Source organism: Neodiprion virginianus, chromosome 6 (genome assembly GCF_021901495.1).
Source record: "Neodiprion virginianus isolate iyNeoVirg1 chromosome 6, iyNeoVirg1.1, whole genome shotgun sequence".
Lineage (NCBI taxonomy): Eukaryota > Metazoa > Arthropoda > Insecta > Hymenoptera > Diprionidae > Neodiprion > Neodiprion virginianus.
In genome coordinates this window covers 5,612,204-5,635,028 of record NC_060882.1, presented here as the reverse complement: position 1 = coordinate 5,635,028, position 22,825 = coordinate 5,612,204, and the positions used below count along the sequence as shown (strand labels likewise).

General features: G+C 47.7%; 1 protein-coding gene across 3 annotated transcripts in view; it reads right to left on the bottom strand.

Annotated features, from left to right (window-relative positions):
* The window catches only part of LOC124307896 (paired box protein Pax-6-like), a 65,317-nt gene that overhangs the window by 19,892 nt on the left and 22,600 nt on the right, over nucleotides 1-22,825 (bottom strand). For all 3 annotated transcript variants that reach the window (XM_046770059.1, XM_046770060.1, XM_046770061.1), the window contains 4 exons: nucleotides 21,147-21,312; nucleotides 20,089-20,269; nucleotides 5,717-5,904; nucleotides 5,326-5,435 (listed from right to left, as the gene is read on the bottom strand). In XM_046770059.1, the coding sequence (XP_046626015.1) occupies nucleotides 5,326-5,435; nucleotides 5,717-5,904; nucleotides 20,089-20,269; nucleotides 21,147-21,312 (645 nt within the window). The remainder of the gene's footprint in view (nucleotides 1-5,325; nucleotides 5,436-5,716; nucleotides 5,905-20,088; nucleotides 20,270-21,146; nucleotides 21,313-22,825) is intronic.

Genomic DNA, 22,825 nt, shown 5'->3' with positions numbered 1-22,825 from the left:
AGTCACCGCCGTTTCAAACTCCGTTTACAGGTATAACGCACTCACACACCTCAGCAAGGGCTTTCGAAGCTTCCAGCGAAGGGTTCGAGTGGTTTCTGGTTCAAGTCAAGTCTTCGCGCTTTTTCAAGGAACTTCTTTCCCGTATCAGGCTCAAGTTTTCACGATTACACGCATTATTCGTCTGATCCAGTGCAGGTTTTCCGAACTTGTTCGCGAGTGTTCAAGTTCAAGGAGACCGGGAGAGGAAGGATCGGAAGAGGATCGAATTCCGGAAGCTGCTCGATGCCCTCGCTAGCGAGTCTTTGCTGTTGTCGGTGTGATTGGGGGCCTCCCGCTGACGCATACGTCGAACTCTGCCTTTGGCGAGGCACCTGCTTTCACGGTAGCCTTTTGTTCTCAATTTGCCCTCTTTACCCCTTCCTTGCTCAAGCTCTGTTGTAGCCCGTCGAGCGAAGGCAGAAGCCATCGGGCCTTATTCGCATCCACGGGGCGAACGGACGACTCTGTGTGCCGCCTGTTATACGCGGAGCACAATCGCATGCCTACCTACACGTCGTACGCGCAAATAACTCGTCGATATCATACGCGTGCAACTATACGCAGTCGCATCCGTGTGTACGGAGAATACAATATACGCTCGCCAAAGTCGAACAATGAGTTTCGCAGGCCAACAGAGCTCCGCTCGTACCGTCTTAATCAACGATCCGATCGTGGGAGTCCTTTTTATACATCTACATGCATACCTACGACTTTGGTAGGTGTGCAAGGGTCTCTTCGGGAATTACGTCGCGTGAGAAATATACTTGCGTTGATGCGGTGGAGGGTTGTTGCAGTCAAAAGCCCGAGGAGGAAACTTGAGAGGGATTTGACGAAAGTTACGGTATTCGCAATTCCGGACAGTGTACTAAACTTTTACAGTCCTCACAGAGCGTTCCGAAAATCAGTATTTTTTTCAAATGTGTTTTTACTCGTCGTTAGTTCACTAAAATGTTCGGTTTTGACGGACAAAGCAACGCCGTCATGAGTGAGTTTAAGAGATCGATGTAATAATTACCTGAATTATTTTACGCCTGAAACAGAAGTATTTTAGTAGTTTCTACGAAAAAGTTTGGTATTAACACGAGTCGAAGGATTTCGTTGCAATTGCAAGATCAGATCTGCGTAGCAGACTCGTCAAAAAACTGAGGCTAGTGTCATTTGATTTTTACAAAAATTTCGACGTGTTATGAAAAACCTCGGAATCAAGTTTTTACCTGTACCAATGATTTGGTCGCGCTGATTTTACTAGATCTCATTATTTCACTAGAGATAGGATTATCGACGCGTCAAAATAAGCAAGTAACATTTTGTAAATCATTCTACGGCGTTAAGTAACTTTGTAAAAAAACAAAAATGCCCACTATTCTTGTCAAACAAGTGAAAAGTTTTCTCCGACAGCAGGAGAAATCTCGGTCGGTTAATTTTCTCGAACGGAGTTGAAGACCGCCGCGATAGGCCGTGCGTACAAACGGAACGTACACAAGTCGAATTCCTGCAGGGCGTGCGTGGTGGAGAAATTTCAACGAATTCGGGAAATCCGAGGAAACAAAACGCGCAACGCAAACTTCAAAGCTCGGCGTTCGCGCTTTGCGGTCAGCATCAGAGTCTGGCACCGCGGGCGTTTATTTGAGGCTGAAATTCGGGAAAACCGCCAATGAGGGATTTGGCATTCGGCACTCCCGGCGGAGGGATTCACGGGAATGGGTGGATGTCGGGGGCGGGTCGGAATAATCCGGCTCTTTAAAACCATCACGTTGTGTTCAATGTGCGGCCAAGAATGCGACCGCATTCGGCGCGGCCCGTTTCGCAGCTTTCCACCTTTGTAGTTTCAATTAAATTCACCGAGTGGCAAAAGCAATGATGTTATTTCTTTTTTTTTTCAAATTCGTTCCGCTTTGCTGATCCGTTCGCGTATGAATATTATGTATGCGTGTATATATGTATAAAAATACGACGCCTCGCGTCCTCGAGGCGTTTTGCTTCCGCTTCGACGTTCCACCTATCACGGATCATTCCGCTTACCTATAACGGATAGCTGTTTTGCGACGCTGTGGGGCGATACGCGACAAAGAGTTTCGCCGCAGGTTTAGGGTGCGGTGTCTTTTCTCATACTTATCCCCGTCCCCGTCGCCCTGCGATTTACCGCTGCAGGGCGAAGGGTGAACGGGCTGCTTATTCGCTTGGTAATGCCAATCGATACGCATCACACCCACGGAATTACTTCTAATAGTATGTAAGCCTGTCAAACACCGTAACTCACAATCAGCTTCGAGAGTAGCTAGTCACGCGTACCTTTACTGTGCGCGTAACGCTTTAGACATCCGAACGAAGGTTCAAGGTTTCATTGACAATGACTCGACGCTTTTTCCGCCATTATTCTTTGCCTATCCGCTCGTTCCACACGCGAGGATGCATATTCGCTGCCATATTCGCCGATCGAATCTTCGATCCACACCGCGCCTGCCTTGCAAACGTCATAAGAGATGCCGAGAGGCTTGCTCGAGTCCCCTCCTCGACAATCTAATCGCACGACTGATTCATCGATCCTGCGAGTTACGCAGTGCGAACTTATCGTGTAACGCGTAAAGGAACTGTTTACACCAACGATATAACTCGGATCTTCGTCTCTCACGCGGCTTGATCCTTATTCGACTCTCCGATCGTCACAGGAGGTTAATTCTTTCGCCGACGACGCAGAGGTGTAAAATAATACCCGCACAACCCTCGGCGAGCAGTTCCAGTTTATCGGACGACGCTCGGCCGGCTCCCACGACGCATCGATCGAGTGGATCTTGTTCCTCTCGGCTCGCCGTTCTTCGATATCTTTTTCTTGGTTCCTTTTATTTTTTCTTCAATTTTTTCCCCGGTCCCCGTTCGATGTTCTCCGTTTCTCCCCTGATTCGCGGGTCGGTGGGCCGTCGGTTCGCGTCACTCGTCGTCGTCGTCATCGTCGGTCACCCCGTCACTCGGCGATCGTCGCGCGTTAACATTTATCTCGGGCCTCAATCTTCCGACCTACCGCCACGTCTCGGGTTACCCACCGCTAGTCGGGGGTCCGTTCTACCTCCGGCCAGTTGGGCCAGTCGGGCCCTCGCTCCGTCGATTCGCTTCGCCTTCTCTTTGTCTATGAGGTTATACGTTTTTATCACAGCGTCTGTGTCCACAACCGGACTCTATCGAGTATGTATACCGATAAGATCTCCGCGCCCACCTTCACCTCCGCACACGTCTGTCTGGTTTGTCAACGCGTTCTTGAAGCGCGGCTAATTCATAGATCCGGTATGCGTCGAACAATCGACTCGATAATTTATTCCCCGGCTTATACGTACAAGTTTCGCTGGCGTTCTTTGGCTTCGCACTTATTGCAGAGGTTCGAATTCCGTGACTGTCCATCGCTTTCATCGAATGTCTCGGAAATTTCGATTCTCCATTGAGATTAACATCGAAAAACCAGTAGGTATATAGGTATCATCGATCGAGAGTCGAGTGAAACCGTTGAAAAAATCCATCGTCGCGTATCGTTGCACGTAGACTGAAACCGTCATCGACGACCCTTCCGCGAGATCTCCCGTCGCATTTTCATCAGAAATAATTAAAACAGCAGTCGGAACAGGCAGGACGTGTCGGTGTTTACGAACAAGGGCGTCAGTCTTTTGTTTCCATTCTTATCCGAGGCTGAAGCCGCGTGTTCGTATCGACAGACGAACGTTCGCGGGAATGATGAGAAGTCGACCGGATGCGTCCACCGCGTCATCGAGACTCCGGCTTCCGCGACCTAGGAATAAGTTTCTTTTTGTTTTATTTTTCGTCGTTGCTGCACAGACTTTCCGCCGGAGTCTCGAAGGTGGAAAACAATAGTTGAGCACATCTCGTTGATGTAGGTACGAAAAAGTACGCCTCGCGTTCGCCGTTATGATCGCACAACGGAAACTCTCCCCTTTCTCCTCCGCAGGCCGAGAAAAATTTCGCTGTTCCCGCTGCACCCTCCGACAACGCGCCTCCATTGTCAGCCATATTATTCTTCTTCTTCTGCTTCGTCTTCTCGGTCCAGTTCCTGCACTCCGGTTAAGGCCGGTGCCTTCCGTCTCTGCGATACCAGCTGGGATTAATAAAATAGAAGCGAAGATTGCGATGCAGCGTTGCGATGCAGTTCGCCAACGTGAAAGGGCAATCGAATGTTCAAAGTTATCGGTGTAGCCGCGGCTATGATTGCGGGATAATCTGTTTCGCCGGGGTTTCTTTGACCCCGAAACAACAACGACGACGACGGCGACGACGACTCGACGCCCCGGGCACTCGAGCTTTCCGAGTGTGCAACGGGTACGCCACCCACCCCGAATTCACAAACTCCTACGGCAAAGCTGCGGAACACCGGCTTCTGGTTATCCTATAAAACGATCCCGCTCACCGCGCCGCCGCACCCGATCTCAAACACCGCTGATAAATCCCCCCCCGAGGGCTCACGTGCTTCTGAGCGGTCGAAACTGTTGCCATATTTGATTGCCCCCATACCACTTTACTCGCCCCCTCAACCTCCAGGCGATATTCCCTCGTCGGATGCAGACGGGCGGAAGTTTCATTCGAATCTACGCGCAGGGCTTTTCTCCGCATCGCTAAACTCTGTATTATTTACCTAACGTCGTTTCGAACATCAAGCTCTGAACATTTGCACTAGAATTCGCGATAACGCAAAAACAAAAAAAAAAAATTCTTCGGGTCAAATCGCCACTGTTTATACGGGGGCACGAATTTATCGCGCGTTATCACCTCGATTCCAGTATTAATTTTGACCACGATTTTCGGGATTGCGTTCGGCCTCTCTGGTTCTGAACGCGTGGGGATGAAGCGCGGTGGCTAACCGCGCGTTAATAACCACCGCCACTGTCCGTGACAGACCCCCCCTCCCCCGGTTCGTTGCTGCGGGATAGAGAGAGAGAGAGAGAGAGAGAGAGAGAGAGAGAGAGAGAGAGAGAGAGAGAAAGGAGGAGGGGGAAAAAAATTCCCCCCAAAGGAGTTCCGCGTTTGATGTGCCCCAGCACCGGCAAAGGGAACGGGAAACTGGGGAAACGCGGTCGCCGTGCCCACCAAATTACAATTATATTCCAAAAGCTCCGCCATGTGCACGCGCCCGACTACACGGCACGCACACCCACGCGTAGTAGAAATTATTCCACACTTTTCACCCGACGAATCGTGCAGCACGTTATACCCCTTGCACCTTCGGTCATTGTTCAATTGAAATCAATCCGTTCTATCCGCAAAATGATTTGTATAATCCGCACTCACCCTTTTTCGCGTGCAGAATGTCCGCCGTGTCTGGCGGCAGCGCTGAACAGTGACTTGGACTCAGGCTCGGCTGCAAGGACGGAAACGGACTCCCGGGACCGGAAGGGTACCTGAAATCGATGGACTTGAAGATCGCGAGGTCTAAATATTTTTTTTTTTTTTTCTTAGCGCACTCGATTACTTCGGAAACAATTACTGGACATTTGCATTGTGGAGAAAAAAAGACCGTGGAAAATAATTACTTCGTAAAGTTTGAATGACAAATCGGAAACGATTTGATAATCTTTAAATAGTTGCTATAATTGCATATGCCGATCAATCAACGTAGAACTGTGCGAACCGTTCAAAGCTGTTTCGCCCGTCTGACGCTACCGGTACCGTGACTACTTACCAAGGATTAGGTCTCGGCCAGCCGGTCGCCTGGCCGTTTAGTAGCCTGAGCTTGTCGTAGACGCTTTCGGCGGGACTTCCGGCTCCCACGCCAACGCCGACGCCGACGCTCTGCTGCTGCTGCTGGTGTTGCTGGGTCTGTTCCTTCTGGGCAGCTAGGTTCCTCAGCACTCTGTTGATAGACGATACCTGTAGCGGAGCGGGAGAGGATAAAAAATGAGGATTAGATCTAATTTCATTATACATAATTTTATTATTATTTTATTATTGTTGAGAAAATAAAAAATTTTTTTAAAAAATTGGTGGAAAGTTGAAATCGTTACATGCCCCGCAGGCACTCAGCCTTATTCGCTGAGACGCCAACCTTGGGACGATGTTTGCCGATTGATAAACGTCTCCTGGGGTTTATTACGGGCATTAGCACGCGTGGATGAAACGCAACGCGTATGGTAATTAAAAAGAAACACGTTATTCTCGCTTTGCTGGGGGGGATTCGGTGACTCTTTCGCTTTATTCGCAGGCACATATTGCAGCCGTCGAACCGCACCAGGGGACTTTTACGGATACACTGCATTTCCTGTCGCAGTACGTCGGGGACTTGCGGGGATTTTCAAGCCAATGCATATTCTCACAGCGTACATCTCACACTCTACGGCAGACTGCGACGGCCTGCGGCTCAAATCTTCTCGCGTCACTCCGTGTATATTGCAAATTGCGTATGTACCAAGGTAATAAAACCCTTCGCCAGGTGCCGTTGTGTGTTGGTACGTTTTAATATCGGTGGAAAAGAGTTTTCCCGGTTTCGAGGCAATTTACTTAGTATACCTGTTATATGTACAGATACTACGCGTTTCGACAATTTCGCGGTTTTCGGAGAAAAATTTGTTTTCGGTCGGTGAGTTTATTCTTAACTTTATTTGTTATTACGGAATTGGAACTGACGTGTAAAATATGAGTGAGGCAAACTGCATCCCAGAGTATAAAATTTAACGTTTTGTAGACTTAAATTTTACAGTATTTTTATTCAATATTCAAACGATTGCAAAAATATATTTTTTTCTTCTTCCACAAGAATCATAACCGACTAATTGCTACAGGGTTTTAGATTTTCGAGACGAAAGAAAAAAGGAGAGACAATCTTTCCAATCTGCGAATGTTTCTTTTCTGTGCACAGATTTAATCAAGATCTGATGAAAAATTGAAGAAAAAAAAAACGAAGAGAAATTGTCACTCCGGCATTAAGGGATCAAATCTTTCCACTTCCAAAGTACTTTTCGTTAGGTGAGCATTCACCGCGCGAAGCTGCTGCTCGTGCACAGCCGCGTCTCTGATCGGTAATTCACACGAATCGCGAGACGCGGTTCTACGTAGGAAATAATTCCAAAAGCTCGAGAGCTAAGCGCTTCCGCGTTCCTTCGGCTCCTTATTTCCGCGTCTGATAGTTTGAAAAGTTTCATCTTCCCCGGTCCGTCCTCTCCTCGTCCTATTATTTCCTTCTAATCCTTTTTCCTTATTTTTCCTAGGCGCAGTCTCCGCGGTCAGGATTCTGCAGCGTCACGTGATTGACCCCCCAGGTGTCCGGGAGTCAGACAAGCTCTGGATTACATCTAAAATTGGTCAGGAGAGACGGCAAGCCGCGTTATCCTTCGGCTCCGCCTGCGTCGCGGCTCTCGAGGGCTCCTTGACGACGCTGTCCTGGCGTCCCGGCGCCCCGACGACCCGACGCCGAGGCGTCGCGGTGTCACCGGCCCACGGCGTTGATGCGACTCGACAGCCCTGAACCCCGGCCACGTTTTCACCCTCTCGGTATCCGCAACATCCGGCTCGTGCTGTGAGTGCGGTACGGAAAATCGAATTCGAATTATTCCTAGGTTCTAGATATTTTTTATGCCGCTACTCGTGCCTCGATGTTTCTGTACAACGCACCTTTTGTCAGAATTATATAACTCGATGGGAGTAAATTCATGGGCGTAGCTAATAGTGTATAAGGATTAGAGAACAGAAGAGTCCCAATACCGGATTTCGAAAAACGCGAATGTCCATTTCATAGAAATACAAACTGCATGGAAATTGGGTCGAAGCAAAGAAGCAAAAATATAGAATTGTCAAATTTCAGTTTTTTTTTTTTTTTTCTTTTAATTTATTTGATATGTTCATGTATTTCGCGTCACGCCACTAAATAACGGATGCCCACTGCACTTACGGTAATTTCAACCTATTCAATTTCGAATAGAATAATCATTGAAACCACGTGTATTATCGGTTACAGGAATCGAAGAGACTTTTACCACAACTCGAAATCACTTGAGACGATCCGGGGAGTCTTCGAGTGTTTTGACACTATACTTTGCGTAGCTGTTTAACGAACCGAACCGCGTCCCTCTCTACGCGTCGATATAAATACGGGCATGCGGACAATTAGGGAAAGCTGGACCACGCGCAGGAACCGAAAGTGCAGGTATGTGTGCGAGAATGGCAGGAACAGGGACGAAGGGAGCGGCAGCCAGAGTCCCTGTACAAAGGGCTTATTTGTCACTGCCGTCAATCACCGGGTGACAAACGAAAGAACGAACGAATGCACGCGCGGCACTCGACGTCACTCGCCGAGTCGAGATCCACGTCAGTTCGTTCCTTTTTTTTCTCCTTTCCGCCTTTTTTCATCCCATTAGGTCGCTCTAGCGCGCCGATCCGGCTGCCTTGGCTCAGACCCTAGACTCCGGACTCTAGAGTCTTTCGTGCGTTTGCGCTGCCCCGGCACTTGGGATTCACGAATTGAATCGAAGCGATCGTCGCGATTCATTGCCGCTTTATTGCCGCCCCTGTGCCGCCGGATCCGACGCTTTGTCGCGCAATTGGATCACCTCAATGCCCGTGAATGATGAGGAAATTGTAAACACCGCTAGCCGCAAGGATCCCTCAGCTGTGCGTGGAATTACATGTCAAGCTGGGCCGGAACTCGTGCTGCGGCGACGCTCCTCAACCCTTCGAGTCAGAGTGGTAAGTATTCTTACCACCTATTTTACATCCATTTTTCGCATGTTTAGAGAACTGTGAAAACATTTTTGTTTCTATTTTTAACATTTGCGATAGTATACTAATAGGTTTTCAATTCTCGAGAGTAATTGTTGCGTTATAACGTAAATTATTATTGTTAGAAACAAATTGATTGAAAAAATCGTGAAAATTGAAGGAATAATTCATTTTCGAGAAAGTTACCCCTTCACAGTTATACATGTTTTACATAAATTATAAGTTTTCGGAGTCGTCGATTAAGAATCTGAAATCAGAGTTTGAAAATTCAGTACGGCGAATCCAATCAGCGACTCCGAAGACCTTTGCATAGAGTTTTTTGACCGTATTCGATCACGTTTGAAATTTTCGTCCACAATATTGGATCCACCGTCTTGATTTTTTTTTAACCTGATTTCATATTTGTAATCAGCGACTCCAAAAAACAAAAGAATCTTATTATACACATCACACAATAACGTGTAACTCGAAGGGTTAACTCGTGAGGACAGTTAACATTAGCGAGCCTTTACCGTTGACTGTTTACATTTCACGTCAAGCCAAATCTCGAATCCTGAACTCAGTGTTCAGAGGGCGTAAAGCGAAGTTTAAACTCCCCGGAATCGCGGTGATACGCAAAGATAACACGCTTGCGAACCTCGAGCTTTCGCCAAGCTTTCCAGGAGATCTTTCTTCCACATACACGTAGCCGTTCAACTTTGTTACAAAGTTAAGCTTCAACGTTACAGAGAAAAAGTGAATTCCGAAGCTGCACGCGTTTACCGATTTCCGTAAGTTTCGCCGAAACGTCCGTCCTCGAATATCATCGCTGCGTTCGGTCGCGCTGCAGCAAATGAAAAGCGTATCAGCCCCCTCGTCGCCTCGCGTTTTGGCTGCGAATAATAAGTCGCGGTACCCGCACCCCGGTGTCTCCAGGGCCTCGTAGGCTCGATCAATAAAATTAGCATGAAGCGTGAAGTGGTAAGTGCGAAGTGGCAAAAGGAAAAGCAGCGATAGGGGCGTCGGAGAGCCGGAGAGTCGGAGAGCCGGATAGAGACGTCATAATATTGTCTCTCTCTCCCCGCTCTGCCGGGGTAATAGCAGAAAGCCCGGAGGAAGAGGCGGGCGGAAACACGCGCTGTGACGGGGCGCATGCACGGCGTAAGGGCTCGCCATTCACCGACTTCCGGTTGCCGCGCGGGGATCGGATAAGCAGCAGCATCCCCCAGCCGCGGTGTATCTGCAGCCCCATTCCATTCCTCACACGTATTGCGTGTAATCTCAGCCGAGTTCCGACTTGTACACTCCGTGCAATTCTCCGTTGATCCACGCTGTTTCTGCAGTCACGACGATGACGCGCGCTTCGGGAGTAATTGCTACGATGTTTTTTTTTCTTTTTTTTTTTCGTCAACTTTTCAGCCGTGTCGTTACTTGCTTTTTCTCGTTTTTCTTAGTCTCTGGACTATAGGCTAAAATCCGTGTCCTTCGTCGTCGTTGTTCGCGCGATAAAAATGATAAACTATTCAGACGATGCGCGCTGTACAAGAAATACGATCGCAACTTCGAAACTTCGCGAGAGACTCGGACGTGTTTCTTGAAATTTATTCAAGTCGCGGAGGCGTGGATAACACGCGGCACGCGTTTAAATATGACATAATCCAGGGATGGGAGGAATCGTGCGGGAAAGAAATCGAGAGAGAACGAGAGAGGATTTGAACGGAGGGTGAGGTGGCATAACGAATCGCGAATTACGATCACGGTCACGGCTTATAAAGCCCTTGACGAACGACGCGGCGTGCGGGAGAACGGGAACGGGACGGAATCGTTCCCGATCGGAATCAGATCGCAATGGGGGTGCGAATGATAGCAGGAGCACGTGTCTCGCCCTCGACTCGCAGGCTTGCAGGCACCGGGATCCCGGGTTTCGGGTCTGCAACCTGTCATTAGCCAGCCCCCGACCCCGACCTCGACAACGATTTCGACTACCCGCGGTAAGCGCCCGAGGAAATTGCAGGCTAGGTGATCGGCACCCCATCGCCCAACCAAATAATCAAAAACCCCCCGAATTTTTAGCCACCGCTGTATATTGCTCACCTCGCAAAACCTTTACCATGTAAACTGTAATTTTCTGCGGCCAATTTCAGTCGCCGGATCAAGCGGTGGGTTGGCCGCTTTTGAGTTTATTGAATCGGGCTTTCTGTGCGCAGATAATTGTTCTTTTATACAGGAGGCGGGTTGGACGTCAATCGAGATGGTCCTACACTTGGCGCAGTTCCTCGTAAGCTACGAAAATTTCTAGGGATAATGGAAAATGGTTGAAGATATTTAAGTTGTAGAGTAATACTATAGATATCGAGGATTCGTTTGTTGAAAGTCTGATAGATTCGTTCGATATCACGACTCGTTTTATTCGGAAGACTTTTTCCTACAAATTCACTGTAATTCGCTTATCTTATTATATCATTCTTGTATCGTAAAATAGTAGATTCTACATTTCGCCGATGTTGTTGATAATTACGATCAATAAATTAATAGCAGTATCGAATCGAATGTTGGTAAAAAAGAATAAATTCTGCTTCAGTGATCAAACGATCGTACTGAATTTTTTTAAATTTTGAAGCGACGCAAAACAAATCATCGATATCCAAACTTTTCCATACAATTCCACTGTTTTCCATTTCTAAATCCCTCAAGACATTTTCGTAGCTCAAGAACGCAACAGTTTGTGAGATAAAACTGTGTAAAATTATCAATTTCGGTCCAAGAACCTTCGTAATTTTTCTCAAATCCAATCCACCTTAATTCCCGCAGGTTCGTTTTTTCCAATTCCGATCATCAAATTCAAACTTGCGTTGGACGGAGGACCTCAACGACGTGCACAAATTTGCGGGAAAAAAGTCGATGAATTAGAGGGGAGGGAGAGGGCAAAATGGCAATTTTCCGGTAATCACCGGCAATTACACTCGTTACGCGGATCCGAAGCACGCGGCACGCGACTCGCAAAGCTTCCCTCTCGCCGCCGCTCCTGCAACCGACCCGCGTGTCACCCCGGCTCGTGACGCTCGAGTGAAGTATCGCCAGGACTTGGCCTCGGCGTGGGAAATCCATCCGGGTTAAAAATTCGGGCATCGGCTGCAGACCGCGACCCGGACGACGACGACTCAATCTCACCCCGCCATTTCTCTTCCCGCCACGATCCGCGTGCAGGATTGTAGCGAACGATACAACGTGAGTCTCGTCCTATTCTATTCTCCCCCTACAATATTAAGTTGTGGTGGTGTTTTTTCAGACTGTTTCGATATTCGTTTATTCTTTATTTTGTTCACTTTATTTTTTCTGTAATTCAAGGAATTTCAACATATATTCGATTACTCTCATTTCGATGTAATCATACTTTCAACTTCCATTTATCTATATAACTGTACTTTATTGTCTTCGTGTTCATTATAACCTGAACTTTGTCACCCCAGCAGTTACATTATAGGCTCTTAATTCTCCCTCGCCGTCACTTCATGTGTAAATTGCACCCCGGAGAGATATCGTTTTATTATGTGTATAAAGTAAGGCGTCGTAATAACGAAGTTCCTGTTTCGTCGCGACGGAGAAACGCAGCCGCTTTGGTAGCGGCCAAAACTGAGTATAAAACAAAATCGAGAGGTCACGGGTGAAACACTAAAAACAAAAAAATGAAAAGTGTTTCAAGATCATCGCGATGCCGGTTCCGCAGTGACCGCGAAACGTAAACCTCGTGCCGGCATAGCTGCTGGTAAAGAGTCGTTCACCACTGGTTGAACCGAACTTCACGGGATACAAATTAGATTTAAATAGAACGCGAGGAACGCGCGGTATTCGCAATTTAAACACAGAGCGAGGGAGATAGAGAGCGGTGAAAGGGCGAGGAGATACGATGCCGGGGGTGTATAATCGCGGATTTAAATCCGTTGCCAGCTGGCTCTCTCACTCTCGGTTATCCTACGGCTACGTACCCTCCGAACGCACACTTGCATAGACGGGGGAACATCGCTAAGAGTATTTAACGAAAGCACCCCAGGGGGTCAAGCCGGGGAAGTAAAAAGCGGGGGAAACGCGCCACGCGTCGCGCGATATTGCCTCGCTGGCTGAATGGCTGCTGCTGCACAATTCAAGTCCACCTACGTCGGGTTCGCGGCGTGGATTGATAGAAAAGCGTACCGATTATTGACCCTTTTATTTTCCAAAATTATAAATTGACGGCGAAAACTGTGAATTTCTCGACGACCAATGCCAATTGCTGGGAGGTTAGACACTACGAATTTATTTTTTGTTAATTTTGTTACCAACGATCGAACAGATACAATGAAAAAAGGTCAGCAATTGGGACAGGGTCAATAACTGGTACACTCAACCCATCCGACACGCTCACTCGCACTTACGCTTTTCTGCACCGTCCGCTTCTTTATCTACCAGCTATAGGTCGGCAGAACCGATACTTGACGGGGGCTCGAGCTTTCGAAAGCTGAGTTGCTGTGATATGGACGATACGGACGCGACTCTGGGGCGGTACGATGTTTTTTTTTTTTTTTTTAGTTGCAGAACAAACTGTCAACCCTTCGATTGCTCACACGCGAATTCGCATCACGGTATAATTCTGACGATCCGCGTAACTTGATTTAAAACTGAACGATTTTCATCGATCATTTTTGAGAAATTAAAGATGAAGAGTACATATATTGATTATATAATCGGTAAAACGATCAACATCAGGAGGTGAGAAAATAATGCGATGTCTCGTGAAACTTCGAGGAATCGGTCTGCGTGAACCGGAGTTCCCAGAAACGAATTGAGATGGTAGCTACTAGATAAGAGAGGAGGGGCAAAGCAGCTCGGGCTTGATTACGGAGAGAAACTTTAGCGGCGTTGCGTGGGTCAGAAAAGGCTGCAGCGACGTGGGGCGTAAGTCGATACGTTTGATAGTTGGTTAAAATAATAATAACAACAACAACGACAACAACGACAAAAATAATAACAATAATAATAAGAGAGGTAAAGTGGATCGCTGGTGTCCCTTCGGCTCGGTGAAATCGCGTTAAACGAGCCGCTGACAATGAGCCGTCCAACTCGGAGAGTCCGCACCGGGCCCCGGACCCATTTTTCTGACGTCGGGCCCCGTCGGGCCCCGTCGCGTCGGCTCCGCGTGTGCGTAACCATACACGCACCGTGAACCCGATGACCGGTGTAGGGTTGCAGCCCGCTCGAAGTGCTTTCGAGCGACTTTGACGTTACCCGCTCGGACAGCAGCTCGCCATCTTGCCTCCGCGTGTGGATAACAACGCGGTTTATCGTTCCGAGAGATCTTTCGGCCCTCGAGTCCTCCGCAGGTTTCGATTCTCGGACGGCGAGCCACCCGCCCGTTTTTGTACGATGTACCGCCTGTCTCCCTTCGTCTATCACCGTTTCTTACATACTCGACCGTTTAATCGCTCGAGCGTTCTTCTTTTATGTGGCGATCCGATCCTGGAATTTTACCTTACTTCTTCATTTATTTATCCTGTAATTATTTCATATTATTATCGCATACACCGATATTGCGCGAAACTTTCGATCGGTGAAAAAAGGAGCTTTTTTGGCATCGGTATTGTCGAAGTGGTTTGCTTTCTTAACCTTTAGCTGGCACCTTGGGGTCATGCACCGAAGCAATTTTATATTCTGACTTGATTTTTATTTTTTATTTTTTTTTGGGTATTCACTCAAGTCTCTTTTACAAGATACAAAAAATAGCAACAATAATTTTTAATTTCAAGATGGTAAAAAAAATTTTTACATCACAGAAACGTTTAAGAACGGCCCCAAGGTGCCAGATAAATGTTAAGAGAGAACCTGCGGCGATTATTCTCGATTTGGAAATCCCTGCGGACTAAGGGTTCGAAAATCTTACGCTCTAACTAATTCCATTGGATTATACGGTTCATTCGTTCCTTCCTGCATTTTACGTCCGTTCTCAGACCTGGTAATTATTCACTGTGACAAAGCTCTCGGAGATGCGAATCTTACGATAAAAAGTCTGAAGATGGTGTCTAAAAAAAAAAAAAAAAAAAAATGATAATTTAAAAAATGTCGGATATCCGGTTCAAACGTACGGTTGAAAACGGCGCAAACTCTCCACGTGAGTAGAGTGAATCGTTCTCTGTGCCGTATGAGGGGAAGGTGGTAGGATTTTTTCTTATGGCAAAACAGCGAACGGTTTCACCCTGCGTAAATCAATGCACCCCCGTTACGATACGAAGAACGATCGACGAGGGAGCTTCGCGGGTTTCGAGGGGGAGAGAGGGAGAGAGTATCAACTCTTCTCTTCTCTCGGCTCTGCCTTCCGCGTTCACTCTCTTTCTCTCTCTCTCTCTCTCTCTCTGCGCTTCTCGGTGACTTGGTCCGAGTCAGAGGGTGTCGCGCGTAGACGTCCGGCTTCTGCATTATGTATTTTTCCCGGCCGAGCTTTGTCACCCCGAAACTCACCCTCACAAATCGAGCCCCGCTAAATATATTCGGTTGCTCAGATATATCCGCGAGCGAGAAAATCTCTCTTTGTCTCTAAGGCAACGAGTCGTAGTAGACCAGGTATAGCGTATATAGGGGGCTATACGCCCCTTTCCCCTGATTTATGATACTCGAACGACGCGCCACGTCCCACTTTTGCGGTCAAGAAATACGCTCGAGACTTGCGCTTTATTATTTTCCCACTTCGCCGTTGCAAACGCCGACTTTCACCTTCGATAGTTCTCCACACCTGCGTGGAAACGACGATTGTTAAAGTGTGCAACTGTTCTGTTGCGGGCGTCTGCGAGGAAGAGAAACGTTACAAATGCAAGTGTTTCTTTCGAGAGCGGAAAAAAGAAACGAATGATAAAAGAGGTTTAATCGTTCTATCGTTTGACAAGAATTGAATCAAATCCCACGATTATACTGCGAGTGTGTTTGACGCCCCTGGAGCACGCGGACGGAATACGTAATTGAACGTATAGCGCGGGACAAACAACTCGGGGTTCGGACGGTGTCGAGATAAACCGCGATGCGAATGTACGTGTAGTGTAGTTAAGGATGAATCGGCCGGGGATCGTCCGAATCAAAAGTTGGGAAGAGAGGAAAAACTGTTCGGAAAATATACTATCGTATCAGCTGCACGAATGATACAGTGAATCGTTATACGAACTATCGAAACAACATCTCTGTTTTACGCTAGAGAAATTAATCTGAGAAGATTCCCAAAACGCAAGCTTAGATATCAACAATTTGTCGAGAGGTTTTATAATTAGAACGTCCAAAATTATTCAACTTCCGTGTCTTTGATCCCGATTTTGACTTATTTCGCTTGTCGACAATGTCCTCACAGATTGTCTGCATAACGTTGCAGGAACACACGTAAAGCGGAAATATGTAAAACAATATATTGACAAAAATCTGTTGTACCGTACTTGTACAAATATATATTTCTTATCCAGTCTGGTGACAGCTTACGGATTTGTATAAAAAAAAATTTCAAGCAATCTCTGGAGATTTGTATCTAAAATCGTTAGAATCGGCTGATAAACACGAGAATTCAATCACTCCGAACGTTCTAATTACAAAAAATCGTTTCTCAAGTTACGCGTTTAACCTTATTATTGCAGCTCGTGTCATTCGCATTTGTTAAAATCCGTATCTATTACCTACACGTAACAGTCGATGTGTTTCGATTCGCTTTCACCGTCATTATCGCAGATCTGAACATTTTTCAACCACTTTTCTCTCCTCTCCGAACTTTCGATTCGGACGGTCCGGCGAGTTTCATCCCTATTGCTAATACATCACGGAGGAGCGCGGCGTAAAACGTGGGCAGCACTGTCGGAGGAATCGGAGTTGCGGTCGAATCGCGCGGGGCGCGTCAAACCGTTTAAATCGTTTTTGCCGTCCTTCGTCCCTTCACCCCTTCACCCATCGCTTACCCGGCTACCGGACACTGGCGACAATCTCGAACGTGTAGAACACGAGCCGAGGGCGTGCGTTACATGCCTCCGCAGTTGTTCGAGGGTGCGGAACGCGGCCCGGCCGAGGACCTCGTAACGCAGTCCAGCGGCACGCACGGATCCCACTCAGTTAAACAATTCGCGAGGAAGAGGAAGAGGAAGAGGACGGGGACGGGTTTGCCGGGGGTGTCGGGAGACGATTAATTTACGCAGTGTCCACGCTGCGTCGAAATGCCGCCCACGCGGAACCCGCGTTCCGCTCCCCCTCCCCCTCAGCTTCCCCTCACCGGTGTCCCGGGACATTATTGACATGAAACATCACGCCTGCACACCGAGGTTCGCTTGGACAACTGTGATCTTCCCGAACAGCGGTGCTCTCCCTGGAATTTGTACCGGAACGCGGTTTAAACGTTCGGAAATCGTCGATCAAACTTACACCGTTGGAAAATCGTCGTTATACTTGTATTTCAATTTTTAAAGGTTTTTTTTTTTTTTTTTTGCTTCTCCCTTATAAATCGATAATATTCTCGTAGGAAATGACAAGCGGATAATATTAAACGTCTTTTTTTCGCCGATAACGCATCTCTGCGAAAATAATTACATAGCTGTGTGTAAAGTGTTATACCTGTTATAGGTATGACGTTAGAGTCGAATGAAATAAGTTTTCTTTTACATATTTAATATATTTATACCGTGACCATATTTTCTAAATACAATAATACAGAAGTATATACCTGTAAGAGGAATGTACAGGTATATCGAATTACGAACACACTTGGCGCTGCTAAATTTATCTCCGCCTGTTTCTTTTTTCTTCAAATGCAGCAGCCCGCCTTCAAACATCTGGATATTATATAATAATACCGCGGGATTTGCCTGGCGAAGTGTCGACGGGAGTTTGGGCACGGAAAAAGGAATGAGAGCCGCTGGATTTAAGCCAGAATCAGTGACGCGGTTAAACCAATAACGGTTCGGCTCCACCGCCTGGTGCCAGATTCAAATCCGGGTACCAGAACGGCGAGCTGGACGAACGTAACCCCGCCGTGCCGCCCCGCTTTCCTGATGCCGGCGGCAACACCCGGCGCGAGCGATCTGCCCGCGTCACTGGATTCAAATTTTCGCTAGAAAATTGCGTGATGATACAGTGGAAAGAGCGCGCAGGTTATGCGGGGCGAGAAGTACGACGAGAAGAAAAGGCACGATCGAGAGGTTGAAGGGTGCGGAGAAATAAACGAATTTCGGGGTGAGTCCCAGAACTGATTGGAAAACACTGTACGCATGCCTGTTTCCAGCTGTATATGCTGCAGTCGTTGGAACGTAAAAATTGAGAAAGGCGGTAAGATATGCGCGAGATGAAATACGTCAGAAGCTACAGGGAAAGAAATATATCGTAGATTTTACATTTTTTGGTGCTGCAGCAATTTGTGGCAGGATTTTTACAAATCCGATAATAAGAGTCAAGGAACCAACGGTAAGAGTTACGTTATGCTTGTACGTGGATATACCATAATTCGTGTATATTTAGGAGATGTAAAATCTGCATTACATTTTTTTCCGTGTACATGGAGGACTAAAACTCGATTTAGAAATAGATCGGCTAATCGAGATAATTCCATAGCGATCTGTACACACTCTGCGATCATGTCGCGTAGACAATGGAGGCTTCGGCAATAGTGCCGGAAGCCAGAGAGAGAGAGAGGGAGGGAGGGAGGGGGGAGAGACGAAAGGAGAAAGGGAGAGAGGAAGGAAGGAAAGGAGAAGGATGAGGTGAGCGCTCGGGAAACGTATTCCGAGCGAGTCCTCGTGATTGGGGGAAATTTCATTATTCTCAGACATTACCCCCGTTATTGTAATGCCATCAAATTGGATACGCTTCGCAGCAGCAGCAGCAGCAGCAGCAGCAGCAACGCTGCAGGTGCCTGTCCTCCTGTATACCTTATACCTACCCCGAGTTACCCAGATTCTCTCCCCTGATTTTTCGCTGTTTTTTCCACCTTGTCACCCCCCTTTTTCCCCCTCCGCCCACCGCAGCCTCTTATAAAATTTTATATTTAATATCGCATCCCGCAGGAACCCCTCGACTTGAACCCCGTACCTATTCACGTGTGCAGATTCGCTATCAGACCGAATTCACGATTATCTCCAATCAGCCACTTCCTTCGTGGTTTTTTCCATCAGGAAAAAAATCGACTGTGTATAAAGTGACGGAGAGAGAGAAAGATAGGGGGAGAATTTTCGAATAATTATAAAAAAAAAAGGCAAAAAAAAATAAGAATCCGAATGAATTGAAGGATCGGTCTCGTTACCGCGAACTAGAAAGCCCGACGTACGTAACTCTTCTACGTAACGATATTATTTCTCAACAATATTGACGTTAAGGTGAATTTCAGCTTTGAACAAAGAATTGTATATCGTGTAATCTAGCGGCTTCTTAGGCAACTCAAGAGGCCGGCTCGCGTATACTTAGCGGATCATTACAGCCTGGAGGCCAACGATCGCGAGGAAACCCGATATCGGTATATTAATCGAAAATAAGATGTATTTTGCGAAATCGCCTGTGACATTCGGGTCGAACTTCCAGACCTGAGCCAGAACCATGCTCGTAACAACGGTTTCGAAACTACGTCAAAAGGAATTTATACTTCGTCGTTAATTGTGACCGGTGCACAGCGTGAGTTTTTTTGCTACTTGATCCCCCCCCCCCTTCGTCTCGCATCTCTCGTAGGTACAACCTCGTATTCCCGTAATCTAGATTCCAACGGATAGAAACCTCGCGACCATCCCTCCCTCTGGAACACCCCGCGCCGCGCTTCTTCCGTTTTTTAACTCCTCGCTCCTCGGAGCTCCTTCGAAGCCATTACGGGAGGGCGGCTGCAGGGGGAGTTTAGCGACCCTCTTTCTTCGCCCCGTTCGCCCGTCCTTCACCCCATCGCCACCCACGCCATCATGGCGGAAGGGAGCGGGCGAGAGCCCCTTAGCCACCGTTTATTGGACGCATGCAAATAACCATGGCAACGGCCGGTTCGCGAGTCACGGACACTTTTATTCTTCTCGCAGCCCTCCTCTGCCTTCATTCTCTCTTGGTCTCTCCTCCGTCCGGATCCGCTCTCTCTTCGCCTTTCTCATCACCCGCCGGCAGCCGCCGCCTCGCCGTTAACGTTCCGAGCCTACGACAGACCTTGAGACGCGACCGGAGGCAGGATCAATTTTTACCTTCCCCCTTCGAGCGGGACGTCACGTCGGAGAGGTTGTCTCACACGTGAATAACTTCAACGAAACGCGGATTCGCCAAGGCGTCAAGGTTCGCCGACGAAAAAATTTCACCCCCTTATCGGCGTTTCCTCGACGCCGACGCGCGGTATTGTTCGAACAATGCAATCGTACTCACGCTGGGTATATTGTCGTTGGTACAGACGCCTTCCTGGAGCAAACGGTCCCTGATTTCCCACGCGAAAATCGAGGGACACTCCCGCTTGTAGAGGGAAATCTTGCTGACAACTTCAGCGGTGGCCACTCGCGGTTTACTACCGCCGATTGCACGCGGTCTTATCGAGCCCGTCTCATAGTACCTGCAACAATAAGAATTTTCGGTACAATTTAGTAGACGGAGATAGAGTCTGTGAATCTAGTGCGCGCGTATAACGCGCGTTGCTCCCGAATTCCCCGTAACTTTCTCTTCGTCTTTTTCCCCTCCCTTTAATTTACTTTGTCTACTGATTTTCCACGGCACAGGATTATCTCCTCTTCGACCTCGCGGATATAACCAGCCTCCGACCTCCGAACCCCCCGAATCTCGGAACCACGGGCGGAATCGTTTGTCCGACTACGAACAGAGCTAATCTACTTGATACCGGTGGATTAACCCGGGCCGTGACTTCGTGGCAGTGCTGAGCCAGGTTGTGGCCAACGGTTTCGAGGTCGGAGGTAACGAGGACGAAGCGAACGATGAAGGTATCAAGATTTTCGCGTGTACGCGGAAGATTTTCATTTTTTCTGCTATTTTGGTGTTTTTTTTTTTTTTTCTCATATCGTTACAGTCGGAACGGTTTTTCCTCTCTATTTTTCACCTCGAACTCTCACAGCTTCGTGGAAAAAAATACTCGAGCTGGTACACAAGTTGGAAAAGGTGAGAGCAGCTTGTCTCCGCATCGACAAGGTCAAGCGGAAAACCTAATTACAGTCGCATCGGCGAACCCGCAAAACTGACGGGTAAAAAGAGGGGAGTTTCTTTGACGAAAAATATCGCGGTTAAAGATGCGTACATTTCATTGCCTATGCTCCGTTGATTAGTAAAGGAGGAAAAAAAAAAGAAAAGAAAAAGAAGAAGAAGAAGAGAGAGTGAAAAATCAGAAGCCTTTTTCTAAATTATAATTATGTCGATTTTTAGCGCAGCGCGTGGTTATTCGATTGTGTGTGTGTGTGCGTGTGTGCAGTATTTCAACCAACCTGCCAAGGATCTTTGAGACGCATCCGTTGCTCACTTGAAGTATTCGCGAGATGTCACACGGCCTCGCACCCGAATGCGCCAATTCGACAATCTTTTGCCTCGTTGAGTCCGGTAGAGGTCGACCTCCGACAAAGACTCCTCCTAGCTGGTTGACCCCGCTGTGTCCTGTAACAAGACATTGGGATAGATAGATAGATGGAACCATGTTTCGTTACACGAGGGTGGTCATCCGTAAGTACAAATTAGCAAGTATACGGAGAAAGCAAACTTAGAATTAGATGGAGAGACTCGAAGAGAGCAAGTCGAGGGACGAACAGACTGCGTACAAAATATTCGCTGATCGAATCGTTCATTACAAGGACGCTTATCCTCCATCATCAAACCATGCTGGCACATGGCTGATCGTTGAGTGTATTTCGACCGAAGTTACAGCCACGATTGTTAACGATGAATTATTTTCATTTTTATTTTGGCCGTTTGATCAGTGATTTTGCCGTAAAAACTGTAAGCTTGCCTTGTTATTCTTATCGCTGTTTCCGATCAGTGGTTTCTAGTATAACTACGAAATCTTTGTTTCACCATTGCTCAAAGTCAAATCACTTGGCTCCGTTGTATCGATCAATCCTATTCAGCGTTTGATTCAACGCTATCTGGGATTAACGGATCCTTAAAAACAATATCATCGTGGCATCGTTGTTCTTGTTCGACAACGTTCGTTTCTCGTCGGGAAAGGTGTTCGAGCTTCGAATCGAGGACCGAATAATACGGACGGCTAAATCTCGCCTTCGCCGATGCTTTGCTCGAGTGAAGCTTGCGGCCGGCAAAAACGAGGAATGAAGAATGGCGATCTCGTACCCCATGAAAAGAAAAGTGATAAGTTCCTTTTCGATTGAAAGAAAAGTTGGCAAAAAATCGCTAAATCAGTTTCTGCGCAGCGGCAGGAGAGGCGAGGAGAGCGAGAGGCTCGGAGGCGGGGGGAAAGGGAGCGAGCAGCGTGGTCCCTGTAATAGATAACCTCGGTTCATTGTGTCCTTGACAAGCCAGCCACGGCGGCGAGGCGCACAAGCCATTCGAGAGAGATTCGAGCGGCTCCTTGCCGGGCGGTTCATTCAAGGCGGCTGTATCAGGCTTCGTGGCCGTCGTCCTCGACGACTTCGCAGTCCTTATATTATTCAAAAGGGAGTCTCTTTTATTCGGTGTATAAGATCGCGGCTGAGCGGCCACGCCTATTCTGCCGGTGTCACTCCGAGTCGTTCTTTTCCCGGTTTTACCACTCGGTGTAAGGGCGCTGCCGTCTCTGTGTGCGTCGGGACGCCGTTCCTCGAAGCTTGGGGGTGGAGCACCGGCACCTCGATTTCTCAAACGCACTCTTCCCACCAGGCTTCGTATCATTGTTCGGAAAACAGTCGCACGAAATGAACTTGCGCTCGATCTTTTTCTTCCTCTGCATCTTCGCCAGGTCGCGACCTTCGCGCCGATACCCGAGTGATCCTGGTGGTCTCGCAATGAGCTTTTCACAAATTGCCTAGTCACCCTTGAGGCGTCGGGGGGGTGCTGCCGAGCAGATGGGAGAGGACGTCTGACGTCCCGCGACAGACGAATAATCACGGCTTCGATGCTCTGTGTGTGTCACGCGATAAACTTTGCACGGAAATATGGAAAAATTATGGTAATCACT